This window comes from Neopsephotus bourkii, unplaced genomic scaffold (assembly GCF_033783945.1).
Source record: "Neopsephotus bourkii isolate Nb327-2 ecotype Australia unplaced genomic scaffold, CSIRO-AGI_Nbou_v1 NB_1044, whole genome shotgun sequence".
NCBI classification, from domain to species: Eukaryota; Metazoa; Chordata; class Aves; order Psittaciformes; family Psittacidae; genus Neopsephotus; species Neopsephotus bourkii.
This window is the reverse complement of record NW_026901533.1, coordinates 260450-287404: the sequence shown is the minus strand read 5'-3', so window position 1 is coordinate 287404 and position 26955 is coordinate 260450. Positions and strand designations below refer to the sequence as shown.

The following is a 26955-nucleotide window of genomic DNA, read 5'->3' as shown; positions in this document are numbered from 1 at the left end:
CAGAGTGTCCAGAGCAGCCGCTCTGAACCCCAAGGTTGTGGTTAACATTTAACTGGGAATGCTCTTCCTGTTTTAAGGACTGGAGGAAGCAAGGAGGGAATGGAAACACAGCACAGAGGAGCCGGGACAAGCAACGGGAGAAGCCAGAGCAGCGCAGGGTGGAGGCAGCCACCCCATCCCTTGGGATGAGCATCCCTCACCTCACCCATGCGGATACAGCTGCCCCTGCCCAAACCCATCACAACCAGGGGATTTGGTCCTAAGGGACGGTCTCCTCCTCCCTTTGCCAGACCCCAGCTGCTTCCCCCTGCCAGGAAACACCGGGATGGCGAGAGAGGAGGGAGCCTAAAGAAGGAAAACCGCAGCGTTTGGTCTCTCAAGCCCCCAGCATCCCTTTGCACATGGTCCCAACAGAGCCAGAGCAAAGCTGAACGGGCAAGAGAGAAACATGGAGTAACCGGGATGTCAGGAGGTGGTGACACCCCAGCACACGGATACGGGATGCTGGGGCTGAGAGACGCACGCACGCACACCCGGAGAGGCCGCTGGGGCTGGGGGCTTGGCTATGGGGCTCAGCCCCTTGCCCCATGCCCTCCCCGTGGCTCAAATAGCCTCCACGTAGTTGGCGGGGAGCATCCCCGTGTCCCCCGTGCGCTCCACAGTGCCGTACATCCACCCATCGTCGATCTGCTGCACGTTGATGATGGTGTCACCGTCCTGGAAGGAGACCTCGTCCTCATCGGCTGCGTTGTAGTCATAGACAGCACGGAAACGCTTCTGATGGGAGAGAGGGGTCAGCGGGCACAGAGCCCCTCCATGGGCACAGTGGGTGAGGAGCCCCACAACCAAGCACCCTCCAACCCCATCCCAACTGCTCCTCCGCATGGGGGGCAAGCAGAGCAAAGCCTGCCCCATTGGGGTGCGCTCAGGGCTGTACTCACCCACCCTCCAGCAGGAGCACTGAGCTGGGAGGAAGCTGGTGCCGCGGGCTCCTTGTAGCCATAGGGCTGGGACACCGGCTGCTGGTACACTGAGAGGGGGGGGAAAGATGGGTCAGATGAGGATAGGCTGAGAAACCTGGGACTGTTCAGCCTGGAGAAGAGAAGCTGTGTGGAGACCTCAGAGCAGCTTCCAGTGTCTGAAGGGGGCCTATAGGGATGCTGGGGATGGACTCTTCATTAGGGACTGTATTGATAGGACAAGGGTAATGGGTTCAAACTGAAACAGGGGAAGTTTAGATTGGATCTAAGGAGGAAATTCTTTCCTGTGAGGGTGCTGAGGCACTGGAATGGGTGCCCAGGGAGGTTGTGAATGCTCCATCCCTGGCTGTGTTCAAGACCAGGTTGGACAGAGCTTTGGGTGCCATGGTTTAGAGCGAGGTGTCCCTGCCCACGGCAGGGGGTTGGAACTGGATGATCTGAAGCTCCTTTCCAACCCAAACCATTCTATGATTCTATGATGTGGGGCTGCAGCAAAGCCCCTTGCAAGGAGGTGGCTGCTGCTGCAGCAAAGCCAGGGCCGTGCACCCGCAGCCCCCCTGTACCTGGGTTGCTGGGCTGGATGTGATGGACCGGAGGCTGCTGCTGCTGCTGCTGCTGCTGCTGCTGCTGCTCCGTGGGTCTCTGGTAATTGGTGCTCTCCTGGAAATTCCGGTGCTCCAGCTCTGCGCCCTCGCTGGGGCTCAGCCTCATCCGGCTCTTCTCGAACTCCTCGTGGTATTTGATCTGCAGGGACAGGAGGGGATGGAGAGGGCAGGGTCAGCACCAGCAGCATCCTTCAGCTCCTCTCCTGCTGTCCCCGGCAGTACCAAGGGGGTTCTTCCCCCACATCTCCCCAGGCCATGGGGAAATGTGCTCCTGTGGCACAGGAAGGAGGAGGTTTGAGCGTCCCATGGCTGGGATGGGCCATGGGGGTGAGATGCAAGGTGAGGTGCCCAGTCTGCAGGAGCACTGGGGAGAAACCACTCCAACACCTAACCCCAGATTGCTCTTAACTGCACCATGAGAGGGCGTGTTGAAGGAGGATCACAGACCCACAGCCTGGTTTGGGTTGAAGGGACCTTAAAGCTCCAACCACTGCCACGGGCAGGGACCCCTTCCACTGGAGCAGCTTGCTCCAAGCCCCTGTGTCCAACCGGGCCTTGAGCACTGCCAGGGATGGGGCAGCCACAGCTTCTCTGGGCACCCTGTGCCAGCGCCTCAGCACCCTCACAGGGAAGAGCTTCTGCCTAAGAGCTCAGCTCAGTCTCCCCTCGGGCAGGTTCAAGCCATTCCCCTTGTCCTGTCCCTACATCCCTTGTCCCAAGCCCCTCTCCAGGTTTCCTGCAGCCCCTTTAGGCACTGGAGCTGCTCTAAGGTCTCCCCTTCAGGAGCCTTCTCTTCTCCAGGCTGCCCCAGCCCAGCTCTCTCAGCCTGGCTCCAGAGCAGAGCTGCTCCAGCCCTCACAGCATCCCCATGGCCTCTGGACCGCTCTCAGAGCAGGTATCTCCAACCACACCGACTGCATCAGAATAAGGCTTCCCGCATCCAGCACAGAGGGGAAGGGCTCACCCACCTGCCTGTGTGTCAGAGCCAACCGCCTCTTGTGTTAACGAATGGGGGACCCCCCGAGCCCATTTGCTGGTTAAATCCCCATGCAGTGCCAGCTTCCTGCCCCACTGAACCCCTTTGCACCCCCTGTGGCAGTGAAACCCCGCAGGCTGAGCCGGGCTGGGTGCAGGGAGCGGGTTCGTGCCTGTGTCTGCACTAAGTGGGTCACTGCAAGCCCAGGCTGGCAGCCAGATGCCCGCAGGGAAGCTGCTGCTGTGGTTGGGAGAGGAGGGAAGGGGGGGGCCGGTGTCTGCTCTCTGCTGTGTGATTTAGTGCACCCCAAACCTCCACAGCATCTCTGGAACGGAACATTGAGCCCTGCTCCACACTGCACCCATCTGCTGCACCAGAGCCCACTGAGAACCTGTCCCTAGGGACTATCCTGCAGCCAGGGCTGTTTCCCAAGGCCTTGGTGCACAGGTAACACCCTGCAGGTCCCCAGGGGCTTGCCAGAGTCCACAATGGGATCAGAAGAGAAGGGAATAAACCAGCGCATCCCCTTTTTTGTGTACGTGTGTGAGCTCCTGGAGGGGTTCAAGCTTCCACTTGCACCATCCTCCCTCTCCCTGGGCACAGCAGAGAGCAGCTCCCACCCCAGACAGGGATGCTGAGGGGTGGAAAAGCAGGAGCAGCTCAGGGCACTGCGGAATTCCATGTGGGATCGCAGCTCACAGCAGCGGTTCCTGTGCCAAGCTGTGCTCCAGGCCTGGGTTTACCGGTCAAGGAGACCCCAGCCTTCTGCCAAGGTTCAGCACCAGCTCCTGGTGTTGGATGAGGAGCACCCATGAGTTTCATTAGGCCAAGGTTCATTAACTCTCTGTGCCCTGCTGCAGGAGCACGGGGTCCGCTTTGGTTAGGGGATGGATAAAGCCCATGTAGCTCTATGTGCGAGTGAGCATCCTCCTCATCACCATGGCAACACGCATACATCCCCGTCTGGGTACCAACAGCCAGGGGCTGCAGGGTGAAGCTGCCGCTCCACTGGCCATGGCTTTAACCTCTTGTTCCCAAATGGAAGAGCTGGGTCTCCTGCAGACACAGGTCAGAGCCTCCCTTCCCAAAGGACAAGGCAGGATGGAGATGGGAGCAGCCTCCAGGATCACCTCCATGCCAGCAGAGGTAGGAGGGACACTGAGGAGCTCCCTGCAAGGCTGCAGCACTGCAAGATGTGGGATGTTGTTAGGAAAAGGGGTGACAATCCCTGTCCTCCCCTTGGGGCTGCTGAGAGCAAATGGGGGGACCCTGGGGACAAACCAACAGCAGCAGCTCCTGGATGGGTGAAAAGGCTTTGCTGGAGCCAGGAAGGGGTCCAGGCAAGGGGAGCCTGCACAGGGATAGGAGAAGGAGGTGCCTTTGGGGATGCCACACACAGACACAAGCAGGGAGGAGAGGGGGGAGAGCTGGACCATTGGAGGTGCTGCCACTGCTCTGCTCCAGTCAAATACCCCCCCTGCTTGCTGCTCATAGCAATGGGATCTTGAGCACCATGGGATGAGGACCAGGATGAGGACCAGGGGGGATGAGGACCAGGATGCACGTCTGGATCCATTGGTCAGCACAGAGGGGCCCGAGGGATGAGGACCAGGGGGGGATGAGGACCAGGAGCACCGTGGGATGAGGACCAGGATGCACCTCTGGATCCATCGGCCAGCACAGAGGGGCCCGAGGGATGAGGACCAGGATGAGGACCAGGGGGGATGAGGATCAGGAGCACCACGGGATAAGGACCAGGATGGATCCAGAAGCGCATCCAGGTCGGCTTTCCTCATGTGTTCATTCACATCCATCAGTGTGGCTCTGCCAGCAGAACCCTCCCTCCCCTCTCCTTGGGTAGCATCATCCACAGGGATCGGGAGCTACTCACGTCGCTGATCTGATCCTGGATCTTTTTGATCCTCTGCAGCTCCGGGGTGTCAGTGACCACGCAGAAACCTTTCCCCTTGTTCTTCTCAAACTCCTCCTTGTAGCGGATCTGGATGCAACCAAGAAGAAACAAGCAGGGCAACGCTGGTGAGCACTGCAGCAGCTTCTAACCCAACCTCTGCCTTGCTAAGGAGACCCCCCCCCAGTGTATCCAGCATGGGTGAAACAGGGGATTGCCAAGGGCTGGAGCACACCAACAGCTCCCTTTGCATCTGCTGAGCTGCTTTCTCTATTGCAAGGCTTGGGATAACTCACATTTCCTTTCTGGGCTACCAATACCCCCAAGTCACATCCCATGGAGCAAGCTGCCTGCCCCACAGCCCTGGGGGTTTATGAGGCAGACAAAAGCATCACACATCAGGGGACCTTTAGCCCCATGGAGAAGGAATACACCCAGATGGCCATAGGGCAACGGGAGCGTGGAGGCTGGCAATACACAAGCCTCCTTATTGCTCTTTGCCACACACTGACCTCAGCATCGCTTCCCAGCAGCTCAAAAGGCCCAAGTTCTCTGTGCCTTTATTTACCAGTATAAATCTATACAGCCCAAAGCCATTTACCAGTATAAATCTATACAGCCCAAAGCCATTTACCAGTATAAATCTATACAGCCCAAAGCCATTTACCAGTATAAATCTATACAGCCCAAAGCCATTTACCAGTATAAATCCATACAGCCCAAAGCCATTTACCAGTATAAATCTATACAGCCCAAAGCCATTTACCAGTATAAATCTATACAGCCCAAAGCCATTTACCAGTATAAATCCATACAGCCCAAAGCCATTTACCAGTATAAATCTACACAGCCCAAAGCCATTTACCAGTATAAATCTATACAGCCCAAAGCCTGGAGCTCCCAGCCCCGAGCTCTGCTCACACCCAGCTCACTCAGCACAGGCTGGAACCCAATGGCTCCAGCAGGAAAGGAGCCAGGGCCTGGCTGCCCCCATAGCGCTGCTCTTCCCCCATGGCCAGGGGGGGAAACAGATGTGCACAGAGACCCCCTGACCTCCTCCATCCTCTCTGCAGGGATCTGGCTCTGTGCTGGGATCAGGAGCTGCCTCTGCTTATGTGGGTTGGGAAGAGCCTTAAAAGGGCTCTGTGCAGAGGCAGCCTCCATGTGTGCAGGGAAAGCTCACCCTGGGCACTGCACTGGTGTGTGATGGGCACCAGCAGGAGCTCGACTGCAAACCTGGTCCCTCTTCCTAACCTGGAAGGCAGGGGAAATCCAAGCTTTGGAAGAACATCGGACCCCCCATCCCAATCCAGTATCACAGAAACCCTTAGGGGGATGCTGTCATCTCTGGGTCGTACCCACATTTAGATATTAGAAAGCAAAGGGTTAAGGAACCAGGCTGCAGCATCCACCCTGGGAGGATGTCAATACAAGCACACAGCCAAAGCACAGAGGAACATGAGAGCATTAAACTAGATTATAACCCCTTCACTGTTATAATTCACATTATAACCCCTTCACTGTTATAACTCACATGTTATAACCCCTCACAAACAAAAACCCCACAACAAAACCCCCACAAAAAAACCCCCAAAATCACATGTTATAACTCCCTCACATGTTATAACTGAGGTTATAAACCCATCACTGTTATAACTCACATGTTATAACCCCTTCACTGTTATAACTGAGGTTATAACCCCTTCATTGTTATAATTCACGTTATAACCCCATCACTGTTCTAACTGAGGTTATAACCCCTTCACTGTTATAATTCACATGTTATAACCCCCTCACATGTTATAACTGAGGTTATAACCCCTTCACTGTTATAATTCACATGTTATAACCCCTTCACTGTTATAACTGAGGTTATAACCCCTTCACTGTTATAATTCACATGTTATAACCCCTTCACATGTTATAACTGAGGTTATAACCCCTTCACTGTTATAATTCACATGTTATAACCCCTTCACTGTTATAACTGAGGTTATAACCCCTTCACTGTTATAATTCACATGTTATAACCCCTTCACTGTTATAACTGAGGGTATAACACCTCGCAGGTCTCATCTCGAGAGCACTGACCCCTCCTCATGCCCGCATCCTTGATGCCACCACCAGCAGGTCCCTGAGGTCACCCACAGGAGGGCCAGGGCCCGCTTCCAGCCTCCCACAGGCAGGGCAGGAAGGGCTGCACCCAAACCCCCCCGTTTGGAGCTCAAAACAGGACCCAAGGAACAGGAACCTGCAATCTTCTCACCACCCGTGGGCTGCGGGAGGAGGCCGCAGGTGCCAAAGCTGCCCCTTTGGAGCCTCCTTTAGTGACACAAGGCACGGTTGTTACCAGGGACCGGAACAGGAGCCGCCTCCTCAGCAGCCACAAACAGCAGCAGCATTGGGAGGGATGTGCTTGGGATGGGTGGGTGTGATGGGGGCAGGCAGAGGATGAGCATCCTCAGGGTCCTCCATAGGCATGGATGCCTATGGCATCTCTCCAGCCCCACACACACCCAGAGGAATGGGAGCATCACTCACAGCCAGGGAACGACCCTTGCAGAAGGCACGGACCCAGCAATCTCCCTTCTCCTTAGGAAGAGCCTCAGGGAAGCCTCCCACCAAGGACCTGAGTTTGGCTGTAAGCACCAACAGGACATAACTGTCCGCATAACCCTGACCTTACTCCCAGCCCCATGTTCACAACATCAACCAGGATGTGCCACTTGAACCCACAGGGCTGTCATCACTGCACTGCTCCTCCTCAAGCCTTTCCAACAGCTCCAGGTCAACATGCAGCTCATCTGCAAGAATGAACCCGACTGCCTGCTCTGGAAGGGTTGAAGGGACCCATTCCTGTCCCCAGGGATGTGCTCAGCTCCTGTAATTAGTAAAGAAGGGATGGGCAATAAAGCAGAGCTACAAATGTGAGGCCTTTGGAAAGCAGGAGACTCCCCTTTGTAGGCACAACAAAGGCAGGGAGGAATTAAGATCTTATCTGGAGCGTTCAGGATCCATCCTCCCCAGGGCTCTTGGCAGGTTCAGCTTTGCCACCTCCTCCCACTGCTCCTCACCCTCCCCAGCACCCAAACCACCAGCAGCCCCTATTCCCTCCCATTCAAACCAATCCACCCTAATGTGAAACCAGCACTGCAAAGGGGGGTGCTGGAGGATGCTGCCTGCACCCCAGCCCCTATTTGCCACATAACCCAGTGTTGTAGAAGGCTCTGAGAGCCCTGTGCTACCCCAGCTCCAGCCCCTGGAAGCAAGGCCCAGGGAGCAGAGCACATCCCTGCCTCCCTCCTTCCCAAGGGCCTGCTTTAATAACCAACAACTACCAAAGAGCCTGGATTCACTTTACAGCAGCATCTCTCCTGTTACCATGGAGAAGCAGCCGCTGTCCCCTTCCTCAGCGCATCAAGCACAAAGCCAGCCCCAGGCTCTAAGCTGGAGCCAAGCTGCCCTTGTGCAAGCCAGGGAGCTGTTGGGCAACCCGCTGGGAGGAAGGGACCTTACAAAAGCAGAGGTTTCAACACTGGGCACCAGCAGCTCCGATCAGGTGAGGTCCTGAGGTTCCCCATCCTCCTCCTCCATTGGGATGCATGCCCATCCTTTCAGCTCCTGACCCCCTCAGGCTAACGGGCAGGAAGGCAGGAAGGTCACTGCATCCTTCACAGCGCAGCAGGGAGAGGGATGCACTGATCCAGAGGAGGGATTGTTCCCCATACAAACACCCCAGCAAACCCTGTGCTGTGCCCCAGTGCTCCCGCACTGAGCCGAGGCAGTGCGTCCCCTCCGGGCAGGCTTTTTGCCCCTTTTCAAAGGAAAACAGGCATTGAATAGGTTCCCCCAACGGTTGCAACATCCCCTGCTCTGCTCAGACGCTGACTCAAGCCAAAAGTGCCGCTGGATGCGGTTCCTCCCAGCACAGCATCCTCTGAGCCCACGTCTGCAGATGCGTGATGCAAGGGCTCAGGGCATCATCTCAGATGCTTCAGCAGAGCCAAGTGCCATAAGGAAGTGTCACCCCCTCAAAGCTGCCCATTCCATGGCCAACCTGGCCCTTCCAAGGGTTTCTATGCAAAATTGATCCTCATCTTTCTGCTCCCAGCATCCCGGAGTAACTAAAGGAAACCAGGGATCGCAAAGGGACCAGTTCCCACTGCCCCATCAGGAGTTATCGCCCATGCGTCGAGGATGGGGACTTTTGCTGATGCAGGGACGCCTTCAGGGTATGAAACAGGACATGTCTGGACAACACCCTCCTCAAACAGGCTCTGGGGAAAGCAAGCCTTCCTCCATGCCAGTCCTTATCCTGTTTATCTGTTTGTTTCTGCTTTCAAGCCCTACAGGGTTTGGGTTGACCTGAAATACTTGCCTGGAGAGTCAAGGCCTGGCCACATGAAACCATCTGATTGTGGCAGGGGGTTGGAAATGGGTGAGCTTTATGGTGCCTTCCCACCTAAAACACTGTCTGTTCTATGGCTGCATCCTGGACCCTTCCCACCTGCAGCAGCTCCAGGGAGCCATGGATAAAGGGAAGAGCAAATGCAGCTGAGATGGGTGAGACGCAAGAGAAAGGACTCAGATGCAAGAGAAAGGACTCAGAGATGCAAGAGAAAGGACTCAGATGCAAGAGAAAGGACTCAGAGATGGAAGAGAAAGGACTCAGATGCAAGAGAAAGGACTCAGATGCAAGAGAAAGGACTCAGATGCAAGAGAAAGGACTCAGATGCAAGAGAAAGGACTCAGAGATGTAAGAGAAAGGACTCAGAGATGCAAGAGAAAGGACTCAGATGCAAGAGAAAGGACTCAGAGATGCAAGAGAAAGGACTCAGAGATGCAAGAGAAAGGACTCAGATGCAAGAGAAAGGACTCAGAGATGCAAGAGAAAGGACTCAGAGATGCAAGAGAAAGGACTCAGAGATGCAAGAGAAAGGACTCAGAGATGCAAGAGAAAGGACTCAGATGCAAGAGAAAGGACTCAGATGCAAGAGAAAGGACTCAGATGCAAGAGAAAGGACTCAGATGCAAGAGAAAGGACTCAGATGCAAGAGAAAGGACTCAGATGCAAGAGAAAGGACTCAGATGCAAGAGAAAGGACTCAGATGCAAGAGAAAGGACTCAGATGCAAGAGAAAGGACTCAGAGATGCAAGAGAAAGGACTCAGAGATGCAAGAGAAAGGACTCAGATGCAAGAGAAAGGACTCAGATGCAAGAGAAAGGGCTCAGATGCAAGAGAAAGGATTCAGATGCAAGAGAAAGGACTCAGATGCAAGAGAAAGGACTCAGAGATGCAAGAGAAAGGACCCAGAGCCCAGACCTGCCTCTTCCTATGCCAGGGCACAGGGATAACGTGGGGCCATGGGGCACTCACCGGGCTCTGCAGCTCAGTCTGGTACTTTAGGCGCAGGTTCTCCGGAGTGTCTGCCACCATGGTGAAGGTCTGCTTCGGGTAGTGTCTGCAGGGAGAACGGATGTCATCAGTCACATCAGTCATACCCATGCTCCCCGTCCCATCCCAACCACCCCACAACCAGCAGCCCCCCCATCCCATCCCAGTGGCCCAGCCCCATGGCAAGCAGCAGCTCTTCCATGCGCTGCAGGGTGAGCAGGAGCCATTGGGGGTGTTGGGATCTCTCCCTGTGCCCGATGCCTTCCCCAGCTGAGGCATTGATTCTCTCCCACCCTCAATATATTAAGTTCAGGTTTATCAAAGCAGGGGCAGTTTTCTTCCCAAGGGATGGAGCCAGTCCATTGTGCCTGGCTGATTCCTGGAGAGACATTAAACACATCTTCAATCTCCCCTTAAACACCCCTCAGGGTAACATTAGCCTGAGTAAGCGCTGCCTCTGCTCTGCTTTACAGTGCCTGTGCCTGCTCCACTGTTCCAGCTGTACAGGGGGGGCTTTATTTGCTTGTTGCACTCAAGGTTTCAGCCACACAAGCCTCATGTTATGAGGATGCTCTTGCCTGTGGCCAGGTCATAGAAGCATGCAATGGTTTGGGTTGGAAGGGATCTTCAAGCTCATCCAGTTCCAACCCACGGGCACGGACACCTTCCACTGGAGCAGCTTGCTCTGTAGCTGCCATGGATGCAAAGCCCCCCCCTCCTTGCAGGATAAGACATCTGACACTGACCAGATGGTGGCTGCTCTCATGGGACAGCAAAGAAACCAAAGACATCCCCAGCAGCGCTTCAGGTGTACAATGCAGAGAGCAAGGAGGGGGGAAGCTGCCTTTGGAAAGGGGCAGAGGTTTCTCTTTCATGAGTTAAAGCAGGACTCCAAGTGGGTGGCAGGAACAGAGCACAGGGGTTTAGGCAGGTTAATGGTGCAGGAGAGGGGTGGGAGGCACAGGGACACCCCCAGCCCCACATCACACCCATGGTACCAGGGCAGCGCATCGCGCTGCAGCTCAGGTTCACTCCCATACATAGAATTAACCAGGTTGGAAAAGCCTTTTCCAACACCAGGTCACCGAATCCAACCTTTACCCCGAGAGCTTGGATAAATCCTCTTTTATCCAAGGCAATGCAACCGGTTTGGAAGAGCTGAGCAGGGAAACAGCAGCTCCTTGCAGAGGATAACGGGGAGGTCCCATTCACTCCTGAGGGTCTCAATGCTTTGCTTCCAGGTCCAGGGCTGAAACTCAGCCTGTGCAGCCTCCACATCTCCATGCAACCCAGCTGGGGCTGGCAGCCCTCACTTGAGGGCTATGCAGCACACTATGGGGATGCTGCATCCCCATCCCCTCCCAGACCACATGAAATGGGTCTTAATAAGATGCTGGGCTCTGCTTTGGGAGCCTGTGTGCTCCGAGCAGTAGCAATTATCTATTTATACAGCAGCATTAACACCTCTGCCCAAGGCCAAAGAAAGTGGGGTCAAATGAGGGGAAAGCAGCACAAACCCAGCTGCATGTGGAGGAGTCTGGTTGAGAGCTGCTCCCTATGAGACAGACGAGGCAACCACAGACCTGCAAGAGCAGCAACGCAGTACAAACAGCTGCCCCAACCCCATTGAAAGAGTAAAGAGAACCCCACACACACAGAGAGAAACCAAACGGGGCTGATGTGGCTTGCAGAAAGAGGAAAAGAACTCAGCAAGCAGCAGGGGAGCTCCAGTACACAGCAGCCTGCTCCATGCAGGACATCACCCGCTGCCCCATCCCTGCTGCCTGAGGCATCAAATAAGCCCAAATCAAGCCCCAAAGCAAGCAGGAGTGAGATTGGGAAGGACAAGAAGCAGTTTTACCCAAACAAGAGCTCAGTGACTGCTTGGAGGATAGACTTTAATCCCTGTTTAGATTAACCTGATTAGAGGGGATGTAATACGGCATTCAGGCTGCCTGCAGGCACGGCTCTGTCACAGCATCACACTGGGAGACATCAAGGCTGCAGAGATTCCTGCATTAACACCCCAATAGGGATAACCCCTGCTTCTCCACAAGGGTCCTGCAGGAGCCACAGGCACAGCTCTTTACCTGCTCTTGACATCCTGGCCTCAGCTCCTGCTCTCCCAGCAACTGGTACCCACTGGAGTGGGGATGTCTGGGTGGGAGCAACGGCTTAGCAATAGGGAAGGACATTTTGGATGCAGCAAAACAGTGTTAAGGCATCTTAGAACCAAATCCACCCCAGCTGCTGTCTGCTGGAGCAGAGATGAACAGCTTGGAGGGGTGCAAAGGACAAATGGCATTGGCCCAGTTTGGCCTCTGGTTAGCACGGTTTGCTCTGTAAAGGCTCCTGGAGCTGCAGTAGGTGCTGGGTTAATGCATTCCTACCTTGAAGAGACAGCACAGAGGGAAGTGTGCCCTTTTGTCATTGTGGAGATGGCAAAAACCCCCTCTAAGAGTGAAGCTGCAGGGACCAAAGGCAGCACAGGTCAAAGGAGTTTGCACTGCACAGCCTTGCTCAAGGGGTTCTGCCCTCAGGATGACTCCTCCATTAGGGCCATGGGGATGCTGGTACCCACTGGGCAAACACCAGCAGCATCAGGTTTAGTTCCAAATGCCATTAAACAGCTGCTGGGGCAGTTGGGGCTTCCTTCACAGTGATGCTAACCCAAGAACTGCACTCACAGGGGCAGGGGAGGGCAGTCCTGGGACTTGTCTATTGGTTCAGCCCCGTTATCCCTTGCATCCTGGAGCCCTTTTTGGAGTTTCTTAGAAGTCACTACCCTGACTCCCACCAAGGTCAAAGAAAACAAAGCCCAAACCCTCAGGTCTATGATTCTGCATTCCCTCATCCTCCAGTTGCAGATGAGCTCCGGAAGGCCACAACCCAGGCAGGCCAGCCCCACACGTGCCCTGGGAACGGGGATGGAGCTTCACCCCGGTCCTATGGGGATAACCAAGCAGCATCCCTGCTGCTGGGGCCTTTGCAAAGACAGGATTTTTATGGAGATGCCCAGTTCTAACAGCCCCATCCCCTGATGCTCAAGGGCTGCACATGGAAAACCCAAATCCAGGGCTCTGTGAAGGGCAAAGGCAATGGGTAAGTTGTGTGCACCACCAGCCAGAGCTGCATTCACAGCTCAGCCACGGCCCAGGAGCGCCGGTACTATCAACTGATGCTGCCAGCAGAAATCATCCCATTGCCATGGCAACTGCATCCCATGCCCCGGGCATGCTAATAACACTTGGGAGAAGCCGAGTCCCCAGCAGCAGCCTCCGGATGCAAGGAGGAGGGAAGCCCCAGTCACTGCGAGGGCTGGAAATGGAGAAATTCACCCCTGTGAGGCTCAGAGACTGGGAAGCTGTGGTGGGAGTGGGAGGAAACAGGGATAACCTGAAGGAGCATCCCTGCTTCCTGCATTATGGACCCACAGCGAGCTGTGCCCTGCTGCAGCCACAGCCTGCTGAGGGACAGGATGAGAGACCACAGAGACTGAGCTACAACTGGTTTCTGCTTCTGATAGGGATTGAGGAAACCTCCCAAGGATTTGAGATAGGTTTTGACACATCCTTGACCCCCCCAGCCTGTGGTTAGCAAGCAGGAGCAATCTGTCCATCTGCATTAGGAGTAGGATGAGGCACATGAGTTGAGCATCTTCCCCTAAGCGGAGGCATCTCTTTTCTCCCCAGCTCCCGAGATCTGCCTGATAAAGAAGAGGCATTTTAGTCCCCAGGGAACTTCAGGCTGTTCCTTAAATTAGGAACCTTAAATTAGGGAATTGAAGGGTTCCTGCTGCAGGAGCAGTGAGAGCCCCGCATCGCCCATCCATGCAAACACAGACACCCGCATCCCTGCCACACACAGCAGAGGGGAAACCCATCTCCTGTGCATGAGAATGAGCCTCGGGAGCAGTCAGCAATGAACTAAACCTCCGTGAGCAGGCAGGGAGTGAATTGCTTTGGGTTGGGAGCAGGCAGGGGAGCTCAGCATCAGGCTCATCCCTCCTCGCCTGGGGGAGAGGACCCGGTTCTCCCTCTTCTCATGGCCAAAAGCAAGGCAGGAGCAGAGCTGTGGGTCCTGCCCCCACCAGCACCATCAATAGGGCTTGGCTGGGGAAGCAGGGAACAGGGAAGGCGTTTATTGCTCACCTTGCTTTGCTCTATCAGTGTGAGCAACACACCCCAAATCCACCCTGTGTGGTTATCGGCCACCCTCACCAGCATGGGTTAGAGATGGAGGCTTCCACAGCTGGAACCAGCAGGAGTTCTGGTGCCCATCACTGCAGCTTCCATGCACTGAGCCCAAAGGCAGTGGAGGTGTTCTGCCAGCATCACTCATTTATACTGCCCTCATAGATGCCCTTCACTCCATCCCTCTGCCACAGGAACGCTTGTTTCCTAAGTGAGCTCAACAGGTAGAGGCAGGGAACAGGAGTCAAACAGGGATGATGGAGCCCTGGAGCATCATTAAAACCCTCCAGAAGACAAAGAGGGGGAAGCTGCTCCCAACCATCCCTCTCCTGACAAACTGCAAGGAAATAACGAGTCCCACGCAGCCTGGGATGCGGCACTTGGGTAAAGTCTGCTGCTAAGGAAGAGCAGCATCCTCTCGAGAGCAAACAGGAGCCAGGGTAAAACACACCCGTGCGAGCTGCTCGTCGAGGTGCTGTGGGTCCTGCTCCTGCCTGGTGGACAACAGGATCCAAACACTTGGCTCCTGTTTGGGCAGGAGCATCCCGGTGGGATGCAGGAGGAAAGGAGCCAGGTTTCAGTGGGTCTTGGGGACCTTCTGGTGCTCTGCAGCAGTGGCTGTGAAGGAGGAGGGGTGCAGAGCGCAGGCAGGATGAGCCCTCAGCATCCCCACGGCTGCTTCATCAGATGGGGATTACTTTAACAGCTGATGGAGAGGAGGCTGCTGCTCTCGGGGCCACAGACACCAGATTGGCCTTGCCCTTGGGGGTCTCTCTTCACATCCATCCTCTGCCCGCTTAGAGTGGAACAAATGGGACACGTGGGATCCCTCCCCCAGCCCGACCCCTGCTGCTGTCAGATTAAGTGAAGCAGCACAGGAATATGTGGGGCAGAGGGACACGTGATGGAGCAAAGGCTGGAAAACCCCCTTTAATCTGCAGCTCCACAGAGCCATTGAACCCATCCGGAGGGATGTGAGGCTCCCCATGCACCTAAGGAGGAGAGCAGCACAGTGATGGCAGGCAGAGCTCACTGCTCCATCCAAGGAGCAATAGCTGCACAACCAAAGCTGCTTTAACAGGGACATTAGAAAGCAAACACAGCCCTTTCCTCCCCACACACCATTCCAGCACCTTGGTCCCAGTTTCCACATGTCAATGGCACTTAGGCAGTGTTCTCACAGGGAGAAATAGTGTAAAGATCTCACTTCCAGAGCACTGGGAGTCTCCAAGCACTCGCAATCCATCACATCCCAGTCCTGCCCCGAAAGCAGCATCTGCTCCCAGGATCTGCCCTGCCAAGAAGGGCAGCACTTGAACTTCTGCCTTGGGAGCTTCTCACAATGCTGGAAATGGAGTTCAGCTTCTCCAATGGGAGATACTGGTGGGCACAGCTGTATAAACCCCACTGAAGCGCAGCACAGGAGCTCTGTTAGCAACAGGACCCTCTCCAGCATGACTCAAACCTCCAGCAGTGCTGGTTTACACCATGCACGAGGTGATTGAGTGCTTAGAAGAGCCTCTTCTAGCTCAAAGTGTTGCTTGTATTCAATGCAAGCTGCTTTAAAGCAAGTGTTTCTGGCAGGCTTGCCCAGCAACAGCATCCTAAAGGGATGGAGCAACACCACCCACAAACCTGCAGCTCCATCCAGGAGGACACAGTCACCTTTGGGCTGTTGTATCAGGGGTTTGGGAAAGGAGAGTTAAACAAAGGAAGCAATAAGGGCTGCTCTGCCAGGAGGCTCCCCAGTTCACATCCTGCCTTTCAAAGAGCTGCTGGTTCTTGGGGATGAGCTTAAAGAAATAAACTGCTCTTTTGTTAGTCACAAAGGCTCGCAAAGATCCTTCTGTAACAGAGCAGGCTGCAGGGGAAGGCTCTGGTTCCTCCCAGCACATCCAAGGAGAAGCTGCCAAAATGGCTGGTCCAGCCCTCCACGTGTCCAGCTGCTGCTCCCATCATCTGCTCCCAGCCCGCAGCAGGGTTGGCTTGGTATAACATAACCCAGAGCACAGCTTCATGGATTGGTCTGGGTTGGAAGGGAGCTTAAAGCTCATCCAGTTCCAATCCTGACCCCTTCCACTGGAGCAGCTTGCTCCAAGCCCCTGTGCCTTGAGCACTGCCAGGGATGGGGCAGCCACAGCTCCTCTGGGCACCCTGTGCCAGCGCCTCAGCACCCTCACAGGGAAGAGCTTCTGCCTTTGGGGGTGCCTCAAAGCCCCTGCCATGGTACCAGGCCAGCACAGGGCTGGAGGAGGCAGGAGAAGCCAAACCCATCACCACCAGTGCAGGATGATGGCAGGGAGCAGGGTTTTGCTGTCTGTGAGGACAGGCAGCATCCATCTCGCCTCCATCCCCAAAGGCTCTGCCAGCAGTTGCTGAGGGTGTTGCAGAGCAGCCTAAGGAAAAACCAGCCTGTTTCCATAAACCTGCTTTAATCCATAATGGAAAGATTCCAGGTGAATGCAGAAGAGGGGCTGCCAAGCTGTGAGCGAGAAGTCACTTCTGGATGGGGCTCTGCTCATCCCACTGCTCCCCTCTCCCATCCCTGAGCCCCCAAAACAGAGCAGTGCCTGTCCCAACCTCCTCCCTCCAGTGCTGTTTATGGGAACAGGGTGGGCATCCCAATAGAGGTTTCTCCAGCCCCAGGGCATGGGTAAGTTTAGCATCTGCAGCCTGCACCGAGGTCAATGCTGAGCAGCTCCTGTCTTTGAGGATGCTCTGAGGATCCTTCCCCCAGCACAGCAGAGGGGGAAGCAGCAGGACCCTGTATCCCCCCCTTCCATAGCAACATACGGGCAGACCAGCTTTCATTTACACCAACAGCAGAGCCTGCTCTGAGCTCCACAGCATGCAAAGTGTGCCCACCGAGAGAGGAAGCAGCTCCTCTCATCCAGAAACTCGGCACAAATAAAGCATGGGATAAACACCTGGACTCCAGCCCAGCAACACAGTTGTTCCCCTTTCCCTTCCTGCCTCCCCCCAGCCTTGGAAGATCACTATATTAATGGAGTAGGCTGCTACCAGATGGAGCGCAGAGGAATGCCAAGAACAGATCCCTGGCTCCTTGTGAAGCTTGGGAGGCACTCACTAACTTCTTCCAAGGGAAGAGTTAGCCCAGAGGTACCAGGCTGCTTGCTCTGCATGGGAAGGCAAGGATCTGAGTGGGGAAATGGGTGCCAGGGAGGTCCTTTGGGTCATCACGATGAATTGGAGGGTTTACAACTCACTGTGCCCAGTTAACACCAGTGCTAGGTTTAGGTAAGGAGGACAGGGTTGAGCTGCTTGCCCTGACTCAGCAAAAACAATGTCAGCCCCAACATGTGAATTCCCCGGAGTGGTTTCTATGTGATGCAAGTCAGCTCCTTATAGAACACTGCAGTCACCCCAGCGTGGCAGATGGAGCGACCCTGCCAATACACCTACACAGGATATTCCTGGCAGCCTTGCTTTGCCTCGAGCCCCTTCTGGAGGGGTTTAGCAAGGGGGGGTGTGTGGAGAGGCAGCAGCATCACTATTGCCTCGTCTCTGTGCTGTTGGGACCACAGCAAAGGTCCCTGCTGGCAGCAGCATCTTCCCTTGGAGGCTCAAACAAAGGATGCTGCAGTGGGGCCAGGCTGCCTCTCGGTGCAAGGAGACCATTAACTTCCTGCCTGCATTAACTGTCTGCAGCAGTAAGGAAGTCAAACTGGGGTGTGCAGCAGCAGGGACAGCCCCTCTGAGCAGCGGGATGCCAGCACAGGGGCTGGAGCATGCAGCCAGAGCAGGGCTTTCCAACCAGATGCATCCAACAGAGCAATCGCTTGTTCATCAGCACGAATTTGGGCAAGCCTACAGCTCAGAGATGAAGCCTTGGGTCTCATCCTTGCTCTTCAAGGGAGAGGAGCAGAACCTCCTTATAGCCAAGACAGGCACAGAAGGGATACATGCTTGGGATACTGCTCCTTCTCCCCCCTCCATATGGCTCCACACCCAGGCATAAGCAAGCTCCTCTCTGCACTTAGGGCATCCATCCTTAGTGCTTCCATCTCTGGAGATCCAGCTCCCCAGACCAAATACACAGCTTTGGACCCTCAGACAGCACTGCCAAGGCCCCAGGTTCGTGCTGCACACAGCATCTTGGTTTTAGCTGGGAGAGAGTCACTTCTGAGCCACCACTGAGGCACAGAGCTCTGTTATCCCTACAGCACAAGACAACATTAAAGCCTCTATATAATGCATATCTGGGAGCAGCTGGTGCCCTTGAACACACAGCCCTGCCTGTCCTTTACAGCCAGGCTTTCCCCCACCCTTCATTAGCAGAAGCCTCAAGCATCACCTGGACCTTGCCCTCCCTCCACTTCTACCTCTTTTAGTTCAAAGTGCTCAAAGAGATGAGCCCAGCCTTGAACACTGCCTCCAGTGAACAACCAGTCACCCCGGTACCCAGCTCAAGTCAAAAGGGGAGTGAGGACGAGGGTGGAGAGCATCACATCTGCCACCAAGCCAGCTCCCAACGCTGCTGGGCGCGGGGAGGGCAGAGTTAAGCAGCCACCTTCTTGCAAGGCTTCCCACAGATTTATTGCTGGGGTAATGTCACAGATAGGGAGGAAGCCCGGCCCTCTTCCTCCTGCTCTCTTGAAGAAAGGAACTCAGGAATTTGGCAGAAGGCCACGGCTCGAACAGAGGAGACCCTGTGCTAATGCATGTTCAGTAAAGCAGTCTCTTCCCTGCCAGGATAAACGTTGCTTTTCCACCCCCTTTCTTGGGGGAGAAAAGATGCTGCTCCTCAACGCCAACGTGAGCAACATTTGGAATGGGTGGGCTCTTCCTGAGCTATCCTCACCTTCCCTGGACACTGCTCCCAGCCCAGGGTACTGCAGGGGGTGGGCAGCAGCTGACAAGGAACCAAACCCATGTCCTCTGGCTGGAGGTTCCCTTCACCCCACGTCTGGGCACCCTACAGCCTCCACCCCAGCAAGCAAAGGGCACAGCAGCAGTTTGCAGCTGCTCTCACTTCCCTTTAAAGCAAGATCAGGCAAAGAAGGAAGAACAAAGCGTTTAATGCAGGGCTCTGTGCACAGCTTTGAACATCCCTGGGCTAGAGGCAAGGCAGGGAGGCTGCAAAGGGTTAAGACAGCAAGCCAGCATCAAAGGCAGCTCTCAAGCAGAGGGGGTTGAGAAACTGAGATGGGTTGCGCAGACTCCTTGGAATCTCAGGAATTTCCCATTATTATCCCACTTCCCTTCCAGCAGCCTGGAGGGAGAAAGCACAAGAACAGGACCTCAAGCCCATCCCTACGGCCAAGCCAGGGGCAGAAGCACCAGGGATGAGCATGCCCTGGACATGGGACCAGGCAAAGCTAGGATGTGGATGATGCCCATGATACAGCAAAGGAAGCTTTGATTCAGGACATTAAAGAGCTCAGGGGTCTGATCTCCTGCTGCTTTCCACAGATCAGGGTCTCAGCCTCACAGATCCCAGGCTGCTTGGACCACCATGGTAGGCTGAGATGCATGCACAGCCCTCTAAATCATCAGCTCACCCTCATGCCACTTCACTACTCCAGGAAGTTCCCATTTCCACCTCACAAGCTGGAGCTTTAATAGTGCTCCAAGGCTCATCCCAATTAAACAGGAGTTTTGGGCTTTGGGCAGGTCACAACCACCATCAGCACCTTCAATGGGCAATAACCAACCTGTAAGAGCTACATAAGAGGGAGCGTTGTGCTAAGGCACCATATGGCTGAAGGTCTTCAGCTTCCTTCTGCTTATCTTACACATTAATACCCATCTTACAAGGATGCTGTCAGGATTAATGATTCTAAAGTAGTCTGTGAATGGACCAAGCTACACACACACCAAGTGGTATTACATTATCTACTTTTCTTTCTAAGAACACTCCTGTATAAGCAGCAGCTACAAAAACCTTACTGCAAAGCTGCTTTATAGATATTAAAAAACATGTCAGGCACTGAGAGCTTCACTTTGGGCTGAGCAGAGCCCAGAAAGCTGGGCATAAGTAAGGATCCTTCTTGATAGGAAAAGACATAGGGGCCAGTGAGCACGCATCACTCAGCAGTGTGTTCTCTCAGTGAACATGCATCACTCAGCTCTGCCTCCATCTCCCCCACGCTGCTCAGGAGAGAAGGATTCTGCATTTAAGCTCCATTTACCTTCCCAACATCAAGGGCAAGTGACAGTAACTGAGGGTGAATGCACTTGGCTATCAGCAGGCTGCAGTGCCACCCATGCCCCTCACTGCTTCACACACCCTTTCCCCCTGCACTAAAGGGCATTTTTTCCTCTCCCCAAACACCTGCACTGAGTTGGGGTGCAATAAACACCCTTTTATTTCCCCTTCTTTAAGGGGATACAGCTCAAAGTCAACTCCATATAAACACCTGCCTGTATTCTGGATTTCATTCACCTTTTGTCTGCCCAAGCTGGAACTGGAGAGCACCCATAGATGGCTTTTAAGTCTGGAAACCCTTGTTCTAATACCACCATTAACTGGCCTGGGTGACCCCTTCCAGCCCAGGGCTTCACATGCACACCCTGAACCAAAGCAGAGCAGCAGGGGAAGAGTTTATGCAGGCAGAGGGTCCCTGCACCCCTCATTTCCCAGCCCCATCACTCTCCCAGTGCCCACCAGAGCAGGCACCAGTCACTTACGCGTTGCAGTACGGCTTCTTCTCGTAGCCCTTGTAGTTTTTCATGTTTAGGGTCATCTTGCAGGTCTCGCAGTGGAAACATGCCTTGTGCCAGAACTGCAGACAGAGACAAGAGAATCATTACCACCAGTGGCTTGCAAAACAGGGCCACGTCCCACTAGGTTCACACAACTCCAACGCTCCTCCAGTCCAGTGATGCCAGCAGGACGAACCCACAGCCCAGTGTTCTGACTGGTTCAGGACACACATAAACCCCCCCAGACCCTCCCAACACATCCAGGGCACAACACTGGAGTTGCATTATAGCAGCATCTTGCTTCCTTATCTCCAGAGCAGGAATTCACAGGATGGGCAAAGCACAACACAAACCCCTGTGAGCAGGGAGCTGTCAGCAGTTACCAGCTGTGGTTTGCAGGCTTCAAAGATGCTGCTTTAGGGTTTTTTTTTGCTGATGCTAGCCAAGAGATAGCCAGAAGAGCAGGTCAGGTAAGGCTGCACACAGACACCGAGCCAAGGCAGAGACTAAAAGGTTCTCATGAGAAGCAGACAGCGCGACGCAGGCAGCTCAAAGGTCCTCACCACAGATGCCACCCTTCTGCCTGCCTTTTAGGTGGCTGACCCCAAGCTCTGCATCCCCAGAGGATGCAGGAGCACCCCAGGCACTCCTCATCCCCTTCTTCTCCCAGTGGGGCTGTCCAGACCAATGAGTGCTCTTACCAAGGGCTTGAAGCAGGCAACAACAGGGAAGAGGAGCTGCTGGCCTGACATCCCGGTGTCATTCTGGCATCCTCTCGCCCATAGCTTGCAGCAGCAGTCTCAGGTTGAGCCCAGATGAGGTCTGTTGCCTGACTGCAGCTCTCCCTTAAGCAAGGCACGCTCAGACTCAAGACAAAAGACACAGCCCTGGAAACTCAAGCCATGACCCTACACTGGGGCTGCAACACCCGATGAACCCTATAAGGATGTGGTTTACAGGTTTTTTAGGGCTACTCTTAATGAAATGATTTCCACTCGGCATTTAACTGGCCTGAGTGGCTGGATGGAGCCCAATGAGAACAGCTCAGAGCTGCTCCCAAGCAATTCTGCTCAAGCCTATGCAGACCAAAGTTGATGCCAGCCTCCAAGTGACCAGACCTGGTGCTTCCTCTGGCTTGGTGCGACATCCCATGGTCCAGATCAGGCACAGAGGAAAGGAGCAGAGCTGGAGCAGAGCCTTTGCTCCCCCAGAGCAATTCAGCCCAGCCCCAGGGTTGCCTCCCTTCTTCAGAGCACCCAAACCACCCAGCATCACCCCGCAGAAGCAGGGAAAGAACCAGCCCAAAGCCACACCAGCGGCTCCATCACACCCAGCACATGACAGTCAACAAGCCTGCAGCGTGGCACCCAGCACACACTGAACAGGCAGCAAGCAAAGCGCCCTGGAGAGCAGCTCGAGGTTCTCCCTGTGATTTCCTTCCACCCTTAAGCCTTCAAAAAGCCCTTTCCACCACTGCTGCGTGGAGGTGGTGAGAGCCAAGCCCTTGTGCCACCTACCCACAGGTACCACACCCCAGTGCACAAACACTGGGAGACGATGACTCAGCCCAGGAGGACAATTTGCCTCCTTTCAGTTGCTCAGGGCAACGTATTTGTTCTTTTCCTCCAGTTATACAAGTTCCTCCGGAGCCAGACTGATGCAAACAGCGAGAGGAGGCTTCCCCTTGCTCCCTACCAGCACCCTCATCCCCATCCAGCCTGTACATGAGGCTTTCCCCTCCATCCCAGCGTTCAGCCTCTATGAGGACAGCCTGAACCCCAAGTCCTTCAGGCATCACAGCCCTTTGGGTGAGCTCCTGCCACATTAGAGGCAGTTAACACACCTCTGCCTGTGCTGCAATAGCTGCGGATAAGTACCAGGGATGCCACTGTAAATAGGAGATGAACCGATTGCCATCATTACTTCAGAGCCTCTTCCCCAAGGAATATCCAGGCTCCCAAGAGCCAAGGCAAGGCCAGCACTGCCCTTGCCCAAGGTAGGCTCCACAATAAGCACAGCAGCAGTGATTTAGCCAGGCCTTACCCCCAGACAGAGAGGAATTAACACATCTTGCACCAGGCATCTTTCAACAGAGCTGTCTCTGTCCTGTACCTCTTACAGAGGACTCTACAGCCTGAGGAGAGCTACACAAAGACCCTTGTCTCCAAGTCTTGCCAATGCTAAGCTTTCTCCTACCACTGCCAGTATTAACGCTGGATCCAGCAATCTAAACCAGCACTAAAAGGAGGGCTGCAAAACCAGACACAGGGGAACAGCGATTACGTAGGCTTCCAGTACCGCTACTGCTGAGCCTCCAGCAGAGAAAGAGGACAAGCTCCAAATAGGTTTTCGGAGGAGCATTAGGGTTTCTAATCCCAAGTTTGAAGCACTCTGAACATCTGGAGGTGATCCCAGGTACAGCTGCACAGCACAGCCCCGTGTCCCAGCAGGATGGACTCCATGAGGAGCACATGGGCTTTGGTCCAGGCATGCTGCTCCTGGAGAGATGGAGCCCTTTGGCCAACCTTGCCATGGCAAGAGATTAGACCTGGGGACTCACAGCCACAGTACATGGTGGAGTGTGTCCATTGATAGCTCATGCTACAGCCACACAGCATCCCTCTAGGAAGTAAATCACACAATCCCAGCCTGGTTTGGGTTGGAAGGGACCTTAAAGCTTCTCCAGTTCCACCTTGTGCCATGGGCAGGGACCCCTTCCACTGGAGCAGCTTGCTCCAAGCCCCTGTGTCCAACCTGGCCTTGAGCACTGCCAGGGATGGGGCAGCCACAGCTTCTCTGGGCACCCTGTGCCAGCGCCTCAGCACCCTCACAGGGAAGAGCTTCTGCCTAAGAGCTCAGCTCAGTCTCCCCTCGGGCAGGTTCAAGCCATTCCCCTTGCCCTGTCCCTACATCCCTTGTCCCAAGCCCCTCTCCAGGTTTCCTGCAGCCCCTTTAGGCACTGGAGCTGCTCTAAGGTCTCCCCTTCAGGAGCCTTCTCTTCTCCAGGCTGAACCAGTGCAACTCTGCTCCACACCTGGAAGCGAGCATCACTTGAGACTCAAGGTTTAAAAGACATAAAGGAGTCTCCTTGGGCCGGAGGCAAAGCCTTGAGCGGGTTTAATGCAGTGCAACAGCCGAGCCTAACTTCTACTCATCTCAGGAAAGTCATCTGACATCAGCTCTACGTGGGTTCAGGCGCTGCAACCACCAAACCCTATGACAAGATGTCACTTCCACAAACAGAAGCTGGGTACAGCACCTTATATGGAGAGCAGCAGGGGAGGCAACGACACCCATTTCCCTGAACCCCTTTTGCCTTTGGCAAGGTGCTGATGGGCAGAACTCACAGGCAGCACTGCACCACGCTGATGGAGCCCCACAAAGCCCCACGTTTTCCTCCTTGGAAATGGACTTTCCTGATTGCACTCCCAGGAGAACCAAACCCATCTGCTTGTCAGCACACCAGAGCTGAAAGCTTAAACCCAGCTACGTGTACACTTCCCCTCCCGGAGCCCTTCCTTATTGCTGCCTGGGGTTCAACTTGTGCAAACAACACCAGAGCTGCCCTTTCGACTTTGCTCCAGGTAGAGGGAAAACAAGGGGAGCAGCCTCTCCAGTAACACCGTGCTTTCATGGGAAGGCTCTTGCAGCCAGGAACACCAGGACAAATGGAAGTGAGGGGAGTTGGGGTGCAGCTCTTTGGTTAGGGCTGTGCTGTACGGCAAGGGTGACCATGGAATGATTTTGAGCTTAAGAAGGCCACTACAAGTACAAGATGGTGACTGCAGGCAGAATACGTGGTGTTGGGATGCACATCATCCATGTCCTCACGGCAGTGCACAACTGCCAGCTCAGAGCAGCCAAACCCCAGCCAGTGGCTGCGCAGGAGGAAGGGATGGGTCATTCCTCGCCTTCCTTCCCAGTCATCCACAACTCAGATGCCCCGCAGCTACTCGAGGCTCCTTAAGCCAGAGCCACTTCCCTGCTCCCAACAGGCAGGGAACACAGGGCCGATAGTTCCGCTTCGAGCCATTCCCAGCGCAAGGAAGAAACCTCATCTGTTAAAAATGCGCGCAACAGGGTCTGCCGGAGCTCAGGAATGCCGCTGGAGAGCGGCGCATTCTTCAAGTTACTTTTTTTAGTCCTTAAACTGGTCGTCCCAGAACCTGGAAGAGGAGGGGGAGGAGGAGAGCGGCTCGGCTCTCCAGGAGGAGCGAGTTCCCAGGCGAATCCCATGGGAGCCGTGCAGCGGAGGGGATGGAGACCCCGCCATCGCTTTCCTTACCGGACCTCGGCACCAGCGAGGATGGGTTTTGATGGGAAAGCACTCAAAAAGAGACGCTCAAAGCGCTTCTCCCCCCAATGCTATGGCAGGCAGAAGGGGTTATAAAGATGGAATTCTGGAACTATCAATTGGGATGGAAGGAAAAGAAAGGGGGGTAAAAAAAAAGAGAAGCTTGGCTAATGCAAACCAGATGAGGCTCCCGGCTTCGGGGGGAGCGTTAACTGTTGCTTTCCACCGGCCTCTCCTGCTGTTTGGTTATACAAAAGGAACAGGCTCCAGGCATTGCTGGTTACCCCCAGGGCTACTGCCGGGGGGGTATGAGAAGATGCCACCTCCGGTCCCCATGGGGCTGGAAAAAGTGTGGGTCCCACCGTGTGGGGACCCCGAGAAGGTTTATATGGGGAGGGTGGCACTTTGAAGACAGCCCATGGTGAAAACGGGATACCCCACAGTAAGTGGAAAAGACTTAAATACCCTACAAGAGAGCGCATGAAATACCCTACATGGGATGGGGATGGTGGGGGGGGGAAGAACCAGCCCCACAGAAGACGCCACAACCCCCTATATCCGCCCCCCTCCCCATACGCCGCACTCACCTTATCCAAGCAGTTCACCTTCTCCGTGGGGTACACGATCTTGCCGCAGCGGGCGCAGTTGGGGTTCATGGCTGCAAGGACCCAGGACTCCAACCACTGCCTCCCGCTGCCGCCGCCGCTTCTGGGGCCGCCGCCCGCGCTGCCGCGACCCTAAATAGTGATGGGGGGGGGTAACGGGGGAAGAGTGGGAGGAGCAAGGGGGGGGGGGGGTTGCGGGCGCGCACCCACGCGTGCACGCACACGTACACCCGCCCCCTTCCTCTTCCTCCCCTCCATCACACGCGTGTGCGGTGCATGGGGCGCTGCGCACACGCGTTGGGATGCGCTAGCACAGCGCTCGCGCGGCCGCAACGGCAGCTGGGGGTATAGCTCAGTGGTAGAGCATTTGACTGCAGATCAAGAGGTCCCTGGTTCAAATCCGGGTGCCCCCTTGAGTTGGAGCTTTTTTGATTGTTCTTTTTTGCCTGTTTTTCTTATCTCTTTTGTGTTTTATTTTTATCCCCGCGCATGATTCCTCCTTAAAAGTAACGTGAGAAGCTCCCTGACCTCCGCAAGGCCGGCAGAACCGTGTAGGTTCTTCCTGCACAGGCAATGTGATAGGCAGCATCAACCCAATTGGGGTTCTTCCATGCCAAAACCCTCTATAAGAATGTTAACTAAATCTCTATCAGGGATAACAGATAATTCCCCTTTCCAGGAACCCAATGCAAGAAAAGGACCCTCTGCTTGCAAGTGGGCTTTAATGAAGCACACCCATACTAAAAAAGGCTGTGCTCAACTCTTTTCCTCCTTTTTTATTTCAGGATGCAGCTTTAAATCGGTTTCCTTCAGTTTAAAAGCAGCTTCTCTGAGCCTGTCACACAGCCCACTCCTTCCCTCGCTGATCACCTCACCCAGCACTTCCCAGCTCCCCTAAAACAGCCTTCCACCTCTTCCCGGCCCATCTCAGCTGAAAATAAACCCAGCTTTTCAGTTTATCCAGCAATTTGGGATGTTGTGGGTGGATTTTCCTCTCTTGGCTGAGGAGATGCTGACGAGTGCGCGAGGCTCTTCATCACACAGATGTTTTGGGTGCAAAACGACCGCAAGGCTCTGGTTTTTCTTTCTCTTACCCCTTCACGATCTGCATCGTGTTCAGTTGGCCAGGTTGGATGGGGCTTGGGGCAACTTGCTCCAATGGAAGGTGTCTCTGCCCGTGGCAGCGGTTGGAACTGGATGAGCTTTAAGGTCCCTTCCAACACAAACCAGGCTGGGACTCTATGATTATTTGCTTTCAAGCTCTACATGGAACACTTAGAGGACCAGGCTGATGAAGCAGCATCACTTGTGTTTTCCTCCTGAAATTAGACT

At 54.7% G+C, this 26955-nt stretch overlaps 1 protein-coding gene and 1 non-coding gene across 3 annotated transcripts; one reads left to right on the top strand and one right to left on the bottom strand.

Moving 5' to 3' along the window:
* Positions 1 to 496: 496 nt before the first annotated feature.
* On the bottom strand, positions 497 to 25765 carry LASP1 (LIM and SH3 protein 1). Of its 2 annotated transcripts, XM_061361019.1 has the most exons (7): positions 25606 to 25765; positions 20710 to 20804; positions 9848 to 9932; positions 4453 to 4560; positions 1544 to 1724; positions 942 to 1030; positions 515 to 777 (listed from the first exon to the last, which is right to left on the bottom strand). In XM_061361019.1, exons 1-7 carry the CDS (start codon positions 25672 to 25674, stop codon positions 604 to 606), a joined length of 801 nt encoding a protein of 266 aa, XP_061217003.1. In that variant the 5' UTR covers positions 25675 to 25765; the 3' UTR covers positions 515 to 603. The 2 variants fall into 2 exon arrangements, with proteins under 2 accessions (XP_061217004.1, XP_061217003.1); XM_061361020.1 differs by lacking the exons at positions 9848 to 9932; positions 25606 to 25765 and having other exon boundaries at positions 497 to 777; positions 20710 to 20790.
* A 199-nt stretch (positions 25766 to 25964) lies between these two features.
* TRNAC-GCA (transfer RNA cysteine (anticodon GCA)) lies at positions 25965 to 26036 on the top strand. The gene has a single exon. It is a non-coding gene; the product is annotated as a tRNA-Cys (tRNA).
* The last annotated feature ends 919 nt before the right edge of the window (positions 26037 to 26955 follow it).

Coding starts and splice junctions, on each gene's coding strand:
- LASP1 (XM_061361019.1), bottom strand. CDS start 25,674: ATGAACCCCAACTGCGCCCGCTGCGGCAAGATCGTGTACCCCACGGAG. Junction 9,933..20,709: donor AAGAAGCCGTACTGCAACGC/GTAAGTGACTGG, acceptor TTCTCCCTGCAG/ACACTACCCGAAGCAGACCT. Junction 1,725..4,452: donor TCCAGGATCAGATCAGCGAC/GTGAGTAGCTCC, acceptor CTGTCCCTGCAG/ATCAAATACCACGAGGAGTT.